We start from the raw sequence: 13,850 nt of genomic DNA on the forward strand, positions 1-13,850 counted from the left end.
TATTATTAAGTAAGCTTCTTTTTTAAAATGGACAAATATGTGCTTACGTCATGTGTTTCTGGAACGCTGCTGCATTGCCAAAAGAAACCGGGCTTTCCTCTTTTGCGACAAGACGCGTTCGCACAGCGAACACTAAGCCGAACCTCCATGGCTTCCCAGTTCTTATCCACAGTAAGGCTGTAGTTCAGAGTTCGTGATACAATGTTTATTCTCCTTATGTGCCAAGAATGACATCCCAAACCACCGCACCTTACAGCATTAAAGACTAAAACTGTTAAGAAAAAATAATAAAAATTCTGCTCGAATCGCTCAGTCTTTCCACAGCCAACGCAGACAAGCAACTGCCTTTATCATCTATCTGCCCTTGTCTATCTCGGGTCGAGCGCCAGCTTTCCCCGCTGGTACTGTCAAGCATTTTCCACAACAGACTCTGGATTGGATAACTCGCTCTGACGGTACCTCCTTCCTCCTGGCTAGATATCCATTCGCGGTTAGTTTCGTATAACTCCAACCAATCGCCAAGCAACAGGACTAAAGTCATCTGGCAGTATAACTTTTTTGCATATTACCTTCAACGCATTTGTCGGGAATTGGCCGCAATGAAGCAAGAGATGATATTAAACAAAACAGTTTCTAGTAGCACACTGCGCAGTCGTAGTGATGGGGAGGGGGTTGTCTTGGAGAAAAATTTCAGCCAAATGCTGTGTTAGAAATAAGTATATCATTAATGAAGAGACTCCGGTCTCTGTGTAAATCAGTCTAAAGTTTTATTGAAGATAAAGTGACAAGAATATGAGACTTGAAAATTCACACACACAATATTTTTGTTGTTGTTAAATAGATGGTTGTGGGTGATTATCTTGTGTCAGCACCCTGCTGATCGTGGTACTTTCCCTTTCTGTTGTACTGTTTTCAGTGATTATTAGTTCCAACTAAGGATTTTTATTGTCTGCTGCTAACTTTGTTTAAATCCTTTAATTTTAAGCATTCCTTATAATTAGCTTTAGGAACATGTTTTCCACCAATAAACAAAGACAATTTTTGTTTCTGTTCTTACAGCTCGTTTTTGTGTTTTACCTTTTTGATCACAAATTCTACCTCCCCGCACCGTTTCTAAGTCTGAATTTAAGCCATCGAAAGTGCAGTTTGGAATTATAATGAACGGCCTTTTCTTTCTTTCTTTTTTTTATTTTTTATGGGTGACTGGATTCTCACATCCGCTTTCAACACAGGTGTGTGTCAGGCTCATCTTAATGAGAAAATAGAAGTCTTAGATATGGATGTATGATCCAAATGAGCATACAAATTAAAATACAAAAACTGAAATTGCTTACAATAGTAGAGATGCATCAATTCCCGCATACTATTACTGGCCTAAAGTCTTTGAGGGTAAAAAAAAAAGAACAAAAGAGCTGTAAGCCATGTGAATATCCGTTTGGATTGTAGAAAGCTATTGCCTTTTATGGTGGTTTCACTTACTTCGCTAAAAACAGACTTTTCATTTGCTACCATGCAGTTGTGATAAACCTTTTATTTCGTTGTGTCCACTCCTAATTGCGCGCTTAAAAGAACACGTCACGGAGGAGGGGCTTGTTTATATATGTCTACTGTTACGAATGCGTGAGGAAATATAAATATATATTTTTAAAATTTATGCATGTTCTAACCACTGCCTAAAATTGTATATTGTACAAATACATTATGTGCGAAATGAAAGTATACATATGCGACGGTTAAAAATTGTGGCATGCTATGCAGACATGTGCCATATCTGTGAATACGTAGACCTGTACCAAATTAAAACGACTTACCTCACACAAATGCTAATCTTTGTGAATTTCGATATATCTGTATGTTTGTTTGTTTTTTCACAAATCACCGTAACCACTTCTTTGTGGTCTACTTTACTGCATAACACGATTTAAAACAACTTCCTAACCATATGTTATAATTTTTACAGTAAATTAAGATTAGCTAGTTCCTCTCACTAGTAGAAACAGAGAGAAATGATGTGCTTGCTAAACGCGGGCTTCATGTTATATAGGATAAAAGTATTCATACAACAGCACAGATCTGTGTTGCTGAAAGTTTGTATATTGTGTTTTTGTTTTGTTTTCATTTATCACTTATATTAGGCTTAGTAACACAAATTTAATAACTTTAGTAAATAATTTGTACTTTAATATGCCTCTAAAGTATTTTGATATATAAACATTTAACGTCATGTTGACTGTGTTTGGTTTCATGCTATTTAATAGATTCTGCAGGAAACTTTAGTGGCTGTTTTTGGTTGAGTGACATACCACAAGACTTGTCATTTCCACAAACCTCATACTATATTATTGACTCTCGCATACCTTCTCCAGACTAGAGATTTCTCACTAAATACCTCAGCAACACCGTTATACTTCAATATTTATGTACCCCCCCCCCCAGTATAACAGCGGAATGTCTGCGGAATTAGATACCTCAACACCCGTGGTAAGCGGAGCACAGGTAGCCCTTTGTGCTGATCCTTTGTGCATAACACTGTTATCCTCATCAACATTTATGGCATTAGATACTCGAAGATACTTTCCGTAAACAAGAGTTTTGCCACTCAGTATCGTAATGTTTCACTTATCACTTCAAAATTAGTAGCGTCTAGTGCCGATTGCCCTCGAATAGCGAAATTCACAAAAACAAACTATTTTGTACTTAATACCAAATCAGTACTGTGACACTCAACTTGTACATCACTAAAACATTCCTTCTACAAGAAGGAATTTTGTCATTCGGTATCAAAATGTTCGAATGCATGATATTGTAGCTGTTGAAGTATCATGGTACTACTGTGATACTGAGTGACAAAACTGTCTCCAGAAGGAATATTCGAATGCATGATGTTGGAGTTGTAGATTTCTTCTACAGGCAATTTTGTCACTCAGTATCACCGCAGTACCATCACACTCCAACATCATTCACTCAAACATTCCTTCTGCTGACAGTTTTGTCACTCAGTATCACCGCAGTACCATCACACTCCAACATCATTCACTCAAACATTCCTTCTGCTGACAGTTTTGTCACTCATTATCACCGCAGTATCATCACACTCCAACATCATTCACTCAAACATTCCTTCTGCTGACAGTTTTGTCACTCAGTATCACCGCAGTACCATCACACTCCAACATCATTCACTCAAACATTCCTTCTGCTGACAGTTTTGTCACTCAGTATCACAGCAGTACCATCACACTCCAACATCATTCACTCAAACATTCCTTCTGCTGACAGTTTTGTCACTCATTATCACCGCAGTATCATCACACTCCAACATCATTCACTCAAACATTCCTTCTGCTGACAGTTTTGTCACTCAGTATCACCGCAGTACCATCACACTCCAACATCATTCACTCAAACATTCCTTCTGCTGACAGTTTTGTCACTCAGTATCACCGCAGTACCATCACACTCCAACATCATTCACTCAAACATTCCTTCTGCTGACAGTTTTGTCACTCAGTATCACAGCAGTACCATCACACTCCAACATCATTCACTCAAACATTCCTTCTGCTGACAGTTTTGTCACTCATTATCACCGCAGTACCATCACACTCCAACATCATTCACTCAAACATTCCTTCTGCTTTGACGGTTTTGTCACTCAGTATCACAGCAGTACCATCACACTCCAACATCATTCACTCAAACATTCCTTCTGCTGACGGTTTTGTCACTCAGTATCACAGCAGTACCATCACACTCCAACATCATTCACTCAAACATTCCTTCTGCTGACAGTTTTGTCACTCACTATCACAGCAGTACCATCACACTCCAACATCATTCACTCAAACATTCCTTCTGCTGACAGTTTTGTCACTCAGTATCACAGCAGTACCATCACACTCCAACATCATTCACTCAAACATTCCTTCTGCTGACAGTTTTGTCACTCATTATCACCGCAGTATCATCACACTCCAACATCATTCACTCAAACATTCCTTCTGCTGACAGTTTTGTCACTCATTATCACCGCAGTATCATCACACTCCAACATCATTCACTCAAACATTCCTTCTGCTGACAGTTTTGTCACTCATTATCACCGCAGTATCATCACACTCCAACATCATTCACTCAAACATTCCTTCTGCTGACAGTTTTGTCACTCAGTATCACCGCAGTACCATCACACTCCAACATCATTCACTCAAACATTCCTTCTGCTGACAGTTTTGTCACTCAGTATCACCGCAGTACCATCACACTCCAACATCATTCACTCAAACATTCCTTCTGCTGACAGTTTTGTCACTCAGTATCACAGCAGTACCATCACACTCCAACATCATTCACTCAAACATTCCTTCTGCTGACAGTTTTGTCACTCATTATCACCGCAGTACCATCACACTCCAACATCATTCACTCAAACATTCCTTCTGCTGACAGTTTTGTCACTCAGTATCACAGCAGTACCATCACACTCCAACATCATTCACTCAAACATTCCTTCTGCTGACAGTTTTGTCACTCAGTATCACAGCAGTACCATCACACTCCAACATCATTCACTCAAACATTCCTTCTGCTGACAGTTTTGTCACTCACTATCACAGCAGTACCATCACACTCCAACATCATTCACTCAAACATTCCTTCTGCTGACAGTTTTGTCACTCAGTATCACAGCAGTACCATCACACTCCAACATCATTCACTCAAACATTCCTTCTGCTGACAGTTTTGTCACTCAGTATCACAGCAGTACCATTATCTACTTATATATATGTATTTTGCAACTAAAAAATGAAGTAACAGGTTCCTTCTATAATTTATCGTCGTTGTGTGTATATAATTTTTTCTCACGTATGCCAACTTGCAATTGAAACTGTAAGAGACACGCATAGAATATTTTGAACAATGTGAACTATCGTTATTTTAACCTTTCATAAAGTTCGCCATTATCACCAAATGTATCTATAGCTAGTACAAAGGGGGGGGAGGTCTGTGCCCGAAGACAATCCTCATTAGAACATCTGCTCCTCATACTTGAGCATGTGTGCCGCATTTGGTTGCGCCAACTTCTTACTGAGAGTATAAAACATTACACCCTCAGAGTCCGATGGGAAGAGGGGTGATATCCAATGCTGGATTCGGGCTTAGTGACTTTGAACTTCATCATCACACCTGGGTAATATTTTGGAAGAATTTTAGCCCCCTTTGTAGGCGAGGTAAGTTACATAATTATTACAGGCACACACATCCTTCGGACCAGCCCGAATCCTCTTGTAAAATTTGATCCTGCTAGTTCCAAAAGTGTGGAAAGAATACGTAAACAAACAAATTCACGAACACAACTGAATGAATATAGAGCACATGAATTAACCTTGTATCACAAGTCTCTCACAACATGCGTGTATGCTTTTGGGCACATCTTTCAAAAACACATATGTCCCATACACGATGACTCGATGTAAGACCCACGATAACTTTGGACCAGCGCTAAGAGCTTGTGAGTGATAAAACTAGAACAACCGACAGCTATTTTATCATTTTTCACGGATGCTGTTTAAGTGACTGCTCTGTTGAGTATTCTAGTTATATGTTATTCTTACAAGATGGGTCGTAAGGAATCCTCCCCCCCCCCCATCAGTAAAGATACTGCGAGTTTGTTTGTTTTTTACGTGGAGATAGTTAAATCATAAAGTATTCACGTGGGACATTTGTAATTATTAATAATAAAACAAAGAAAAACATGTAATAAAATGTCAATCATGCTAATATATCTGCTGTATTCAGCCCCGAAAATACCTTACATTCAATACCAGTGCTTTTAAGACCTGCTGAGATACAACAGATAGATTACTCGTTAAGATGCAATTAGTATTACGTAAGTTTTCATCAATTTATCTATATTATAACATATCAAAATGTGAGCAAAGATTTATGAACATTATGTTATTAATTTTAACACTGTATGCTGATAATTACTGTTGCCTTATATTAACCAAACCAAACTGACGAACCAGCGATTTGTTTTGTTTGTTTGTTTTGAATTTCACGCAAAGCTACTCAAAGACTATCTGTGCTAGCCGTCCCTAATTTTGCAGTGTAAGACAAGAGGGAAGGCAGCTAGTCATCACCATCCACTGCCACCTCTTGAGCTACTCTTTTACCAACGATAGTAGGATTGACCGTACATTATAACACCCCCACGACTAAAAGGGCGAGCATGTTTGGCGCGATGGGGATGCGAACCCGCGACCCTCAGATTACGAGTTGCACGCCTTAACCCACCTGGCCATGCCGGGGCCCGAACCAGCGAACTCGTTTTCTTGTAATTTTATACTGATTTAGTGATACCAACAGTACCAAAACATCTTTCGTAGAAAAACTCTTGTTTTTAAACAACGAAAAACCAATTCTGTAATATGTATATGTTACAAGAGCACCAAGTGTCTTGACCAATAGCTTTGGTGAAAACATCTCTCTTGTAACACAAACACAGTATTAGTGTCTGGAAAATGCCAAAGTGCAACATTTTTTCATGTCAACATTTAAGTGACATTCAAATTGTTTTATTACCAGCTTAATCATTGAGAGAGGCATGGGCGCCCACAGGAAAGGGTGAGACGGGGGATTTGCCTCCATTCCCGTACATTTCACAGAAAAATTGCATGTAAGATGTAAACTTAACCTCGTAGTTGAACTAAATATTTTTAGTAATTTATTTTAAAACTGTAAACTTATTTTTGCGTTTATGCACATATTTTTTAGCCTGTTTACTTACACTGTAAAAACTGATCCCTACATGTATGTTTTGCCTCCGCTCCCCCGAAAATATTTCTGGGGGTCGTCCCCCCACGTATGTAACTGGTAGTATTAAATGTATTCTATACGAACGTGAGTATATAACAAAACTTTTACGAACGTCTTCACGTGGCTGGCAGGCGAACCCGAAGAAGGAGACAATTTGTCTTCCCGAATCACGTTCGTGAGGCCTATCGTAAATCTTGTTTTGCGTTACGTGGTTTTTGTCGTTTGGAAGTCTGTTTTGTTCTCGAGGCCATTCATTTTCTATAGCAGTTCATTTATTGGATTCTTATGAAGATCTAGCCCAAGTTTTAAAAACGTTTTGTTCTTCTCACCAACTGGATGTTTAGGCTGGCTTATTGTTTCTCAAGCACGTGAGAACATATGGACTGAGTGTGTCGACAAAGTGCGAGCGACGACCGTCTCCAGCGGTGTCTGCAGGGCATTTTACAACTGTTACAAAAATGTATTCTTTGTTTAGATAACCTGTAACATAACCACCCTAACCATTATTAGAAGATACAACTACACACTACAATACATTTTACCCCTTTTTTTTTTACGATATTGTTAATGTGATTGTTAAATTCGTGGATTTGGGTTTCGTTTCTGTCTGTAAAAGTATTATTCCTTCCCAAAATAGGCAAGTTACGCTATATGTTGAGTATTATTATATTCACTAGTATTTTTTATCTTCACTAGTATTGGATCATACTATTTATAAATGCTCCGAAACCAGACGGATGGCGTTACGTATTTGAATTTTCTATTCTACTTTTTTTTTAACGGTGTGTCTGCAGACAGCTATCGTTTGTTCCATTGTGTAGCTCTGGGCTTGGCTCGGCATGACCAGGTGGTTAAGGCACTCGACTCGTAATCCGAGGGTCGCGGGTTCGAATCCCCGTTACACCAAGCATGCTCGCCCTTTCAGCCGTGAGGGCGTTATAATGTTTCTGTCAATCCCACTATTCAATCCTTACTAAAAGAGTAGCCCAAGAGTCGGCGGTGGGTGGTGATGACTAGCTGCCTTTCCTCTAGTCTTACACTGCCAAATTAGGGACAGTTAGCGCAAATAGCCCTCGTGTAGTTTTGCGCGAAATTCAAAAACAAACAAACCACAAGATCTGTGCTTAATAACAAACAAACAAAAACACATCAGCCGTTTATCTACGTATTGTAAGATCAAGTAAAGAAGTCATTGTTACCTAACTGTCGTTGCTCTACCTGTTGTAAGATCAAGTAAAGACATTGTTACGTAACGGCCGTTTCTCTAGCTGTTGTGGTTCCCCGCTGGGACAGCGGTAAGAATACAGATTTACAACGGTAAAAATCATTGGATCGATTATCCTCGGTAAATACAGTAGATAGCCTAATGTGGCTTTGCTATAAGAAAAACACACAAAACAATTTGCCTGTTGTGATGTCAAATAAAACCATTGTTATGTAACAACAGTTTCCCTATCTATTGTTAGGTCAAGTAAAAACCACTGTTACGTCACAGCCGTTTCTTTACCTGTTGTAAGATCAAGTAATACCACTGTTACGTCACAGCCGTTTCTTTACCTGTTGTAAGATCAAGTAAAACCACTGTTACGTCACAGCCGTTTTTCTATTAGTTGTATGGTCAAGTAAAATCATTGTTACTTCACAGCCGATCCCTAATGTGTCTGTTTGTTCCTTGTTTCCATTCGCATAAACTGATATTTTTCGTGTTTATTAATTATGGTTGAAATGGCACGAAGGCCTTAGTTCGTCCAAACTTGCGTTTCTTTTTCTTGAATGATATTTTGCATGAAGTTAATGAAAAACCGAATGGCAGCTAGTTATATACACGGGCTCATAATGAAACTAATAATAATATAGTCTGCAGGCTTTCGAAAATTTATTTTACGGTTTTTAATGTAATTTTCATATTAAAAATAAACTGACACACGAACACGCACGCAAAAAAAATTGAAAACTTAAAAATCAATCAGATAACAAAGATAATTCCGTAATGCGTATTTGGTAATCCTCATACACCAAGAGCCTCCCGCAAGTACAGCGGTAAGTCTACGGATTTACAAAGCTAAAATCAGGGATTCGATTCCCCTCGGTGGACTCAGCAGATAGCCCAATATGGCTTTGCTATAAGAAAACACGCATACACCAATAAAAACTTCAAATTAAATTGGCTCGTTAATTGTATTGTAACTACCAACAACAATTGTTAGACGAGTCTTATGTTAAAATTTCGATTTTTTTCTTTAATAATCTATTGTACTTTTTGAAGAACAGAGTAAATTAATTCCTCTTCTGTCATGACGGTGGCGTTGTAGTACACTTTCTAGAAAAGCTTGAACTGTGGGTTCAATATCAACATACCTGAAGTTCGTCTGTTTAACGGCAATAAACTCTCGCCCTGAATGAAATAAAGTACACCCACATAACACCCTAGCGGAGACAATGTCTAACTGAACGTTCATCTTTAAATTTAAGTGTGTAGGTTGTGACTTCGTGCATGGAAACTGGGATTTTATACCATAATTACACCACACCTATAAAACAGAAAATACAACCGATTGAGAACTTAAACAGGAAGGCCTAGTTCATGTCCCTCTATACTGCTACGTTAAAAACAGAAAATTTGTTTAAATACTTTAGTAGTAGATAGCCCGATGTGGCTTTGCTGTAAGAAAAACACACACATAACTTAGTAGCTAGTTATTTATTGAGAACATTATGTATTTTGATCAACAGTGTTTGCAGTTAGGAATGATGAAACATATTATTTTTGGAACGTACTTATAAGTGTGATGCAATTCGTGTATATCGAAGTGAATTAACCTTCACATAAGAATTGTTTAGTATTAAAGTAATTTAGTTAGTATACGTAATTACTGTTTCTAACAGTAGTTTATGTTTATTTTTATGCCTATACAATAAGATTATTAATAATATGTTATGTTTATTTTTATGCCTATACAGTAAGATTATTAACAATATGTTATGTTTATTTTTATGCCTATACAGTAAGATTATTAACAATATGTTATGTTTATTTTTATGCCTATACAGTAAGATTATTACCAATATGTTATGTTTATTTTTATGCCTATACAGTAAGATTATTACCAATATGTTATGTTTATTTTTATGCCTATACAGTAAGATTATTAACAATATGTTATGTTTATTTTTATGCCTATACAATAAGATTATTAATAGTATGTTATGTTTATTTTTATGCCTATACAATAAGATTATTAATAATATGTTATGTTTATTTTTATGCCTATACAATAAGATTATTAACAATATGTTATGCTTATTTTTATGCCTATACAATAAGATTGTTAATAATATGATTTCGTTAAGCGTTAGTTCAAGTTCAGTTTGACTTTCAAGTAGTTTATGGTATTCGCTAACCATCTACATTTCTACGTGTCTCTCTATATGCGGTACCCACCATTGCAGACCTAGTTTCTTATTGCTGTAGCAGGTTTACATCTACGGATCTGTTCATAAAGACTTGTTTTGGGGATTTATATAATGACTAACCTGAATCAAATGTGGAAAAAAAAAAAACAAAGGGGCATTTTATCTATCAATGATGTCTGCGTATCGTAAAACTTCAGTCTTGTTTGGCAGGACTTGCTGGAGGCAACAGCTGCCAGAGAAAACCAACTTCAAGACTTGGAAACGTTGATTCAACACGTCAGAGCAGGTGGCGACTTAGAAACTAGCCCCCAGGGATCAAAACGGTAGGATATTTATCTAACGTTATGTCTGTACTGTCTGTATCAGTGAAGGTTAAAAGATAACAGAGTAACTGTCCGCATCTATTTCGTTTTCTGTGCATAATACATTATTCTTGCACCATCCTCTCGACAAAACAACAACAACAAAAGTGATGGTGGCTTCAGTTAGTGTTTTTCTTTCTCCCCATTCTTTATCTTTACCCCCCATACTACACAAGCACCCCCGTGCGCTGTCTGGCCGATGACCTGAGTCTTGAGAAGAAACACATACCACAGTAAAAATTAGTAAATAACCTGGGGAGAGCAGTGTGTGGAGGGCTGATAATAAAGGAATAACGTGTATAATGTATATTTTCGTAATATGCTACGAATTTATAAAAACTCTCACACAGACACACACACATACACAAAAAACTTTTTTAAAATTCTTCAGATTTTTTTCTAAAATTAAGGTGTCCAATATAATTAAATCACGTGATCTATGAGTTGTAAACTCTAGTTTGTGAGCATCGATTTTTGTAGTAACATCAGTATTTGAAAGTAAAGTTAGCAGTTTCTGTTGGCGGTTTTGTTTAAACAAAAGATTAAAAAAATTAAAAGAATTTTTGTATAACATCTGTTGTGTGCTATTTCACCTATGAATTACCTTATCATTATTTGACTCTGACATTACAATAACAGGACAACTTGCTACACAGGGAGATCCTAAAAGTATGTTCATAAGTTACATGTATAATTTTGTTAACGTTATTTTTGGATACCCCTTATCAGTCACCAATCTTGGTTTTTACATTATTCCTATAAATAATGGTACAGTATTAAAAGATCTTTTTCTGGGTTGCTCATGAAACAGTTTGACTGTTGTTCCATGTACCACCTTTGTTCTGTAATTAATCAAAAGTGGTTTTTGAACACAAATTATTATCATTGTGTGTTTTTTTTGTTTTGTGAATGATTGACTCTTGTATTATTGAAAGTTTTTGATGATATATGATATAATTATTTACTAGTAATTTTAATTATCGTGCCAGAAATAATAGTCCTGTTTTGGGTGAAACAAGTGATTTGATTTATTTGGAAAATTGTAAGTCACTTATAAAATCAATTTCCAATTAAATCAAATCACTTGTTTCACCCAAAACAGGACTACTATTTCTTGCATGAAAATTAAAATTACTAGAAAAAATTACATCAAGAAATGGGAAGTAAGGAAGTTGGTAATTTGTATTAAATTTTGAGAAAAACAAATGAAAATTGTTTTTAGAAAAATTGAATTGTATTAAAAATATGATGGAATTGATGCAAATAATAAAATGTGGTTTGACATGTTTCTGTTTTGTCAGGTGGTGTAAAATGGTTCGAATAAAAAAAACATTTACTTTGTTGATGTGATAGGTTTCCCTTATTCCCTTTAATTGAATACTTAGTTTGTCACTCAACATAAAGGACCCAAAAATATTTGGTGAAAGTATTATTTGTGTAAAATTCATTCCAGGAGTAATTAATGCGATTGTGTGTATGACTTATGGTAGTAAGTAGGCATTCTATAACTAACAAAATTATGGACTTATAAACAGCTTGGTTTATCAACAGATTAAAAACATTGTATGTAGAGTGGAGAAAATCTTATGGGGAATCATAGTGGTTCCCAACCTGTGGGGTACATGTCCTCAAGTAGATGTGCAGGATGAATTAAAACAACCTTGAAATAATTATATCAGTCACAAAGGATGACCAAATAGTGGAGAAAAAAATGGATGATTTGTGACATTTCCTTGTGTTTTCATTGCTAGAAGAAGAAATTGGGGGTAGAGGGACTAAACATAGTTATACTTAAGGAAAAGACTTCTAATTATTTTAGATATATGTGTTCCCTAAAAGATTATGTTAATCAAAAGATATATATTAATCCCTTTTACAGAAACCAGGTTAGATTTCAGATTTTATCCCATTGGTAGCCAGAGTGAATAAATAATTAAATGTAATTGTTAAAAAGGAAAGACAAAGGTGTTTACTGTTAAGGTGACTTGTATGTAACTAATGTTATTGGGCCTACATTGCACTTTGGTAAAGTACGTATACATTTCATAATAGATAATGTATTTAAATTATATACTTGATAATTTATTTAAAGGCACTTTACATGTGATGTGGAATTATGGGAAAGTTAATCTGGCAGATGTTCAAATTGAAACCCGTCACTGTTCACACAATCCTGGAGTCTGCCTGCCACACTTCTGCAAACTTTCTGACCCATGTCTGTCTGTCCATGAAGTTCTGTAAATGTGTCTGTAATGTACCCTTCATATACTCAACATTTCATGATTTCTTACTGTACATTTTGTCCTTTAGTTCTCCCCAGAAGAATAACATAACATTTTGGAACAACAATGGACCTATTGATCTATCTCAGCTTTTCCATCTTCTAATATAAATTAAAATAATTTTTAAAATCTTAATGCCAGACCTTATAATTCATATCCTTATAAAGCTTTATCTTAAACTCACTTAAATTTACTGCCTCTACAACATCCAGAAGCAACCCATTTCAAATGTCAATCACCCTATTATAAAAATGATACTATCTTAACTGAAGATGATTCCTTTCTGCCAAAATTTATATTTTTGTCCCCTAGTCCTATTATATTCACTGTTAAGTATAAAGAACATGATGCTTCAACACTATCATTTCCTTTAACAATCTTAAACATCTCAATCAGATCCTCTCTAACTCTTCTTTCTTTTTTCAGGAGAAAACAATTAGAGAGATTACAGCCTCTCCTCATATGACAACCCCTCCATTCCAGCCATCATTCTAGTAATTCTTTTCTGAACCATTTCTGAAAATGCAATGTCTTTTGTTAGGTAAAGAGCCTAGGACTGAATACAGTATTCTAAATCTGGCCTAACCAATGATCTGTTCAATGAAGTTATAACCACTTTAGACTTGTATTCAGTATTTCTGTAAATACAACATAAAATCCTATTTGCCCTGTCACTAGCAACAACATGTTGCTTGGATGGCTGATTGAGTATTACACCAAGATCCCTTTTCATCATAACACTGTTAAGGTTATTCTCATCTAAAGTATACTTATAATTCAAAATATGATAACCCACTTGCATAAACTTGCATTTATTATAGTTAAAACTCATCACCCATTTATTTGCCCAACATAATAAATCTAAATCTTTTTATAAAGCAGTAGTGTCCTCTTCACAGCTTGAAACACCCAAGATTTTAATATCATCTGCAAATTTAAGTACTTTATTGAATATTTCTTTATCTGTGGTATT

The 13,850-nt window shown here is 36.1% G+C and overlaps 1 protein-coding gene across 7 annotated transcripts in view; it reads left to right on the plus strand.

Annotated features, from left to right (window-relative positions):
* The window catches only part of MESR6 (misexpression suppressor of ras 6), a 426,053-nt gene that overhangs the window by 225,828 nt on the left and 186,375 nt on the right, over positions 1-13,850 (plus strand). For all 7 annotated transcript variants that reach the window (XM_076502108.1, XM_076502111.1, XM_076502110.1 and 4 more), the window contains one exon: positions 10,444-10,556. In XM_076502108.1, the coding sequence (XP_076358223.1) occupies positions 10,444-10,556 (113 nt within the window). The remainder of the gene's footprint in view (positions 1-10,443; positions 10,557-13,850) is intronic.

Source organism: Tachypleus tridentatus, chromosome 5 (assembly GCF_004210375.1).
Source record: "Tachypleus tridentatus isolate NWPU-2018 chromosome 5, ASM421037v1, whole genome shotgun sequence".
NCBI classification, from domain to species: Eukaryota; Metazoa; Arthropoda; class Merostomata; order Xiphosura; family Limulidae; genus Tachypleus; species Tachypleus tridentatus.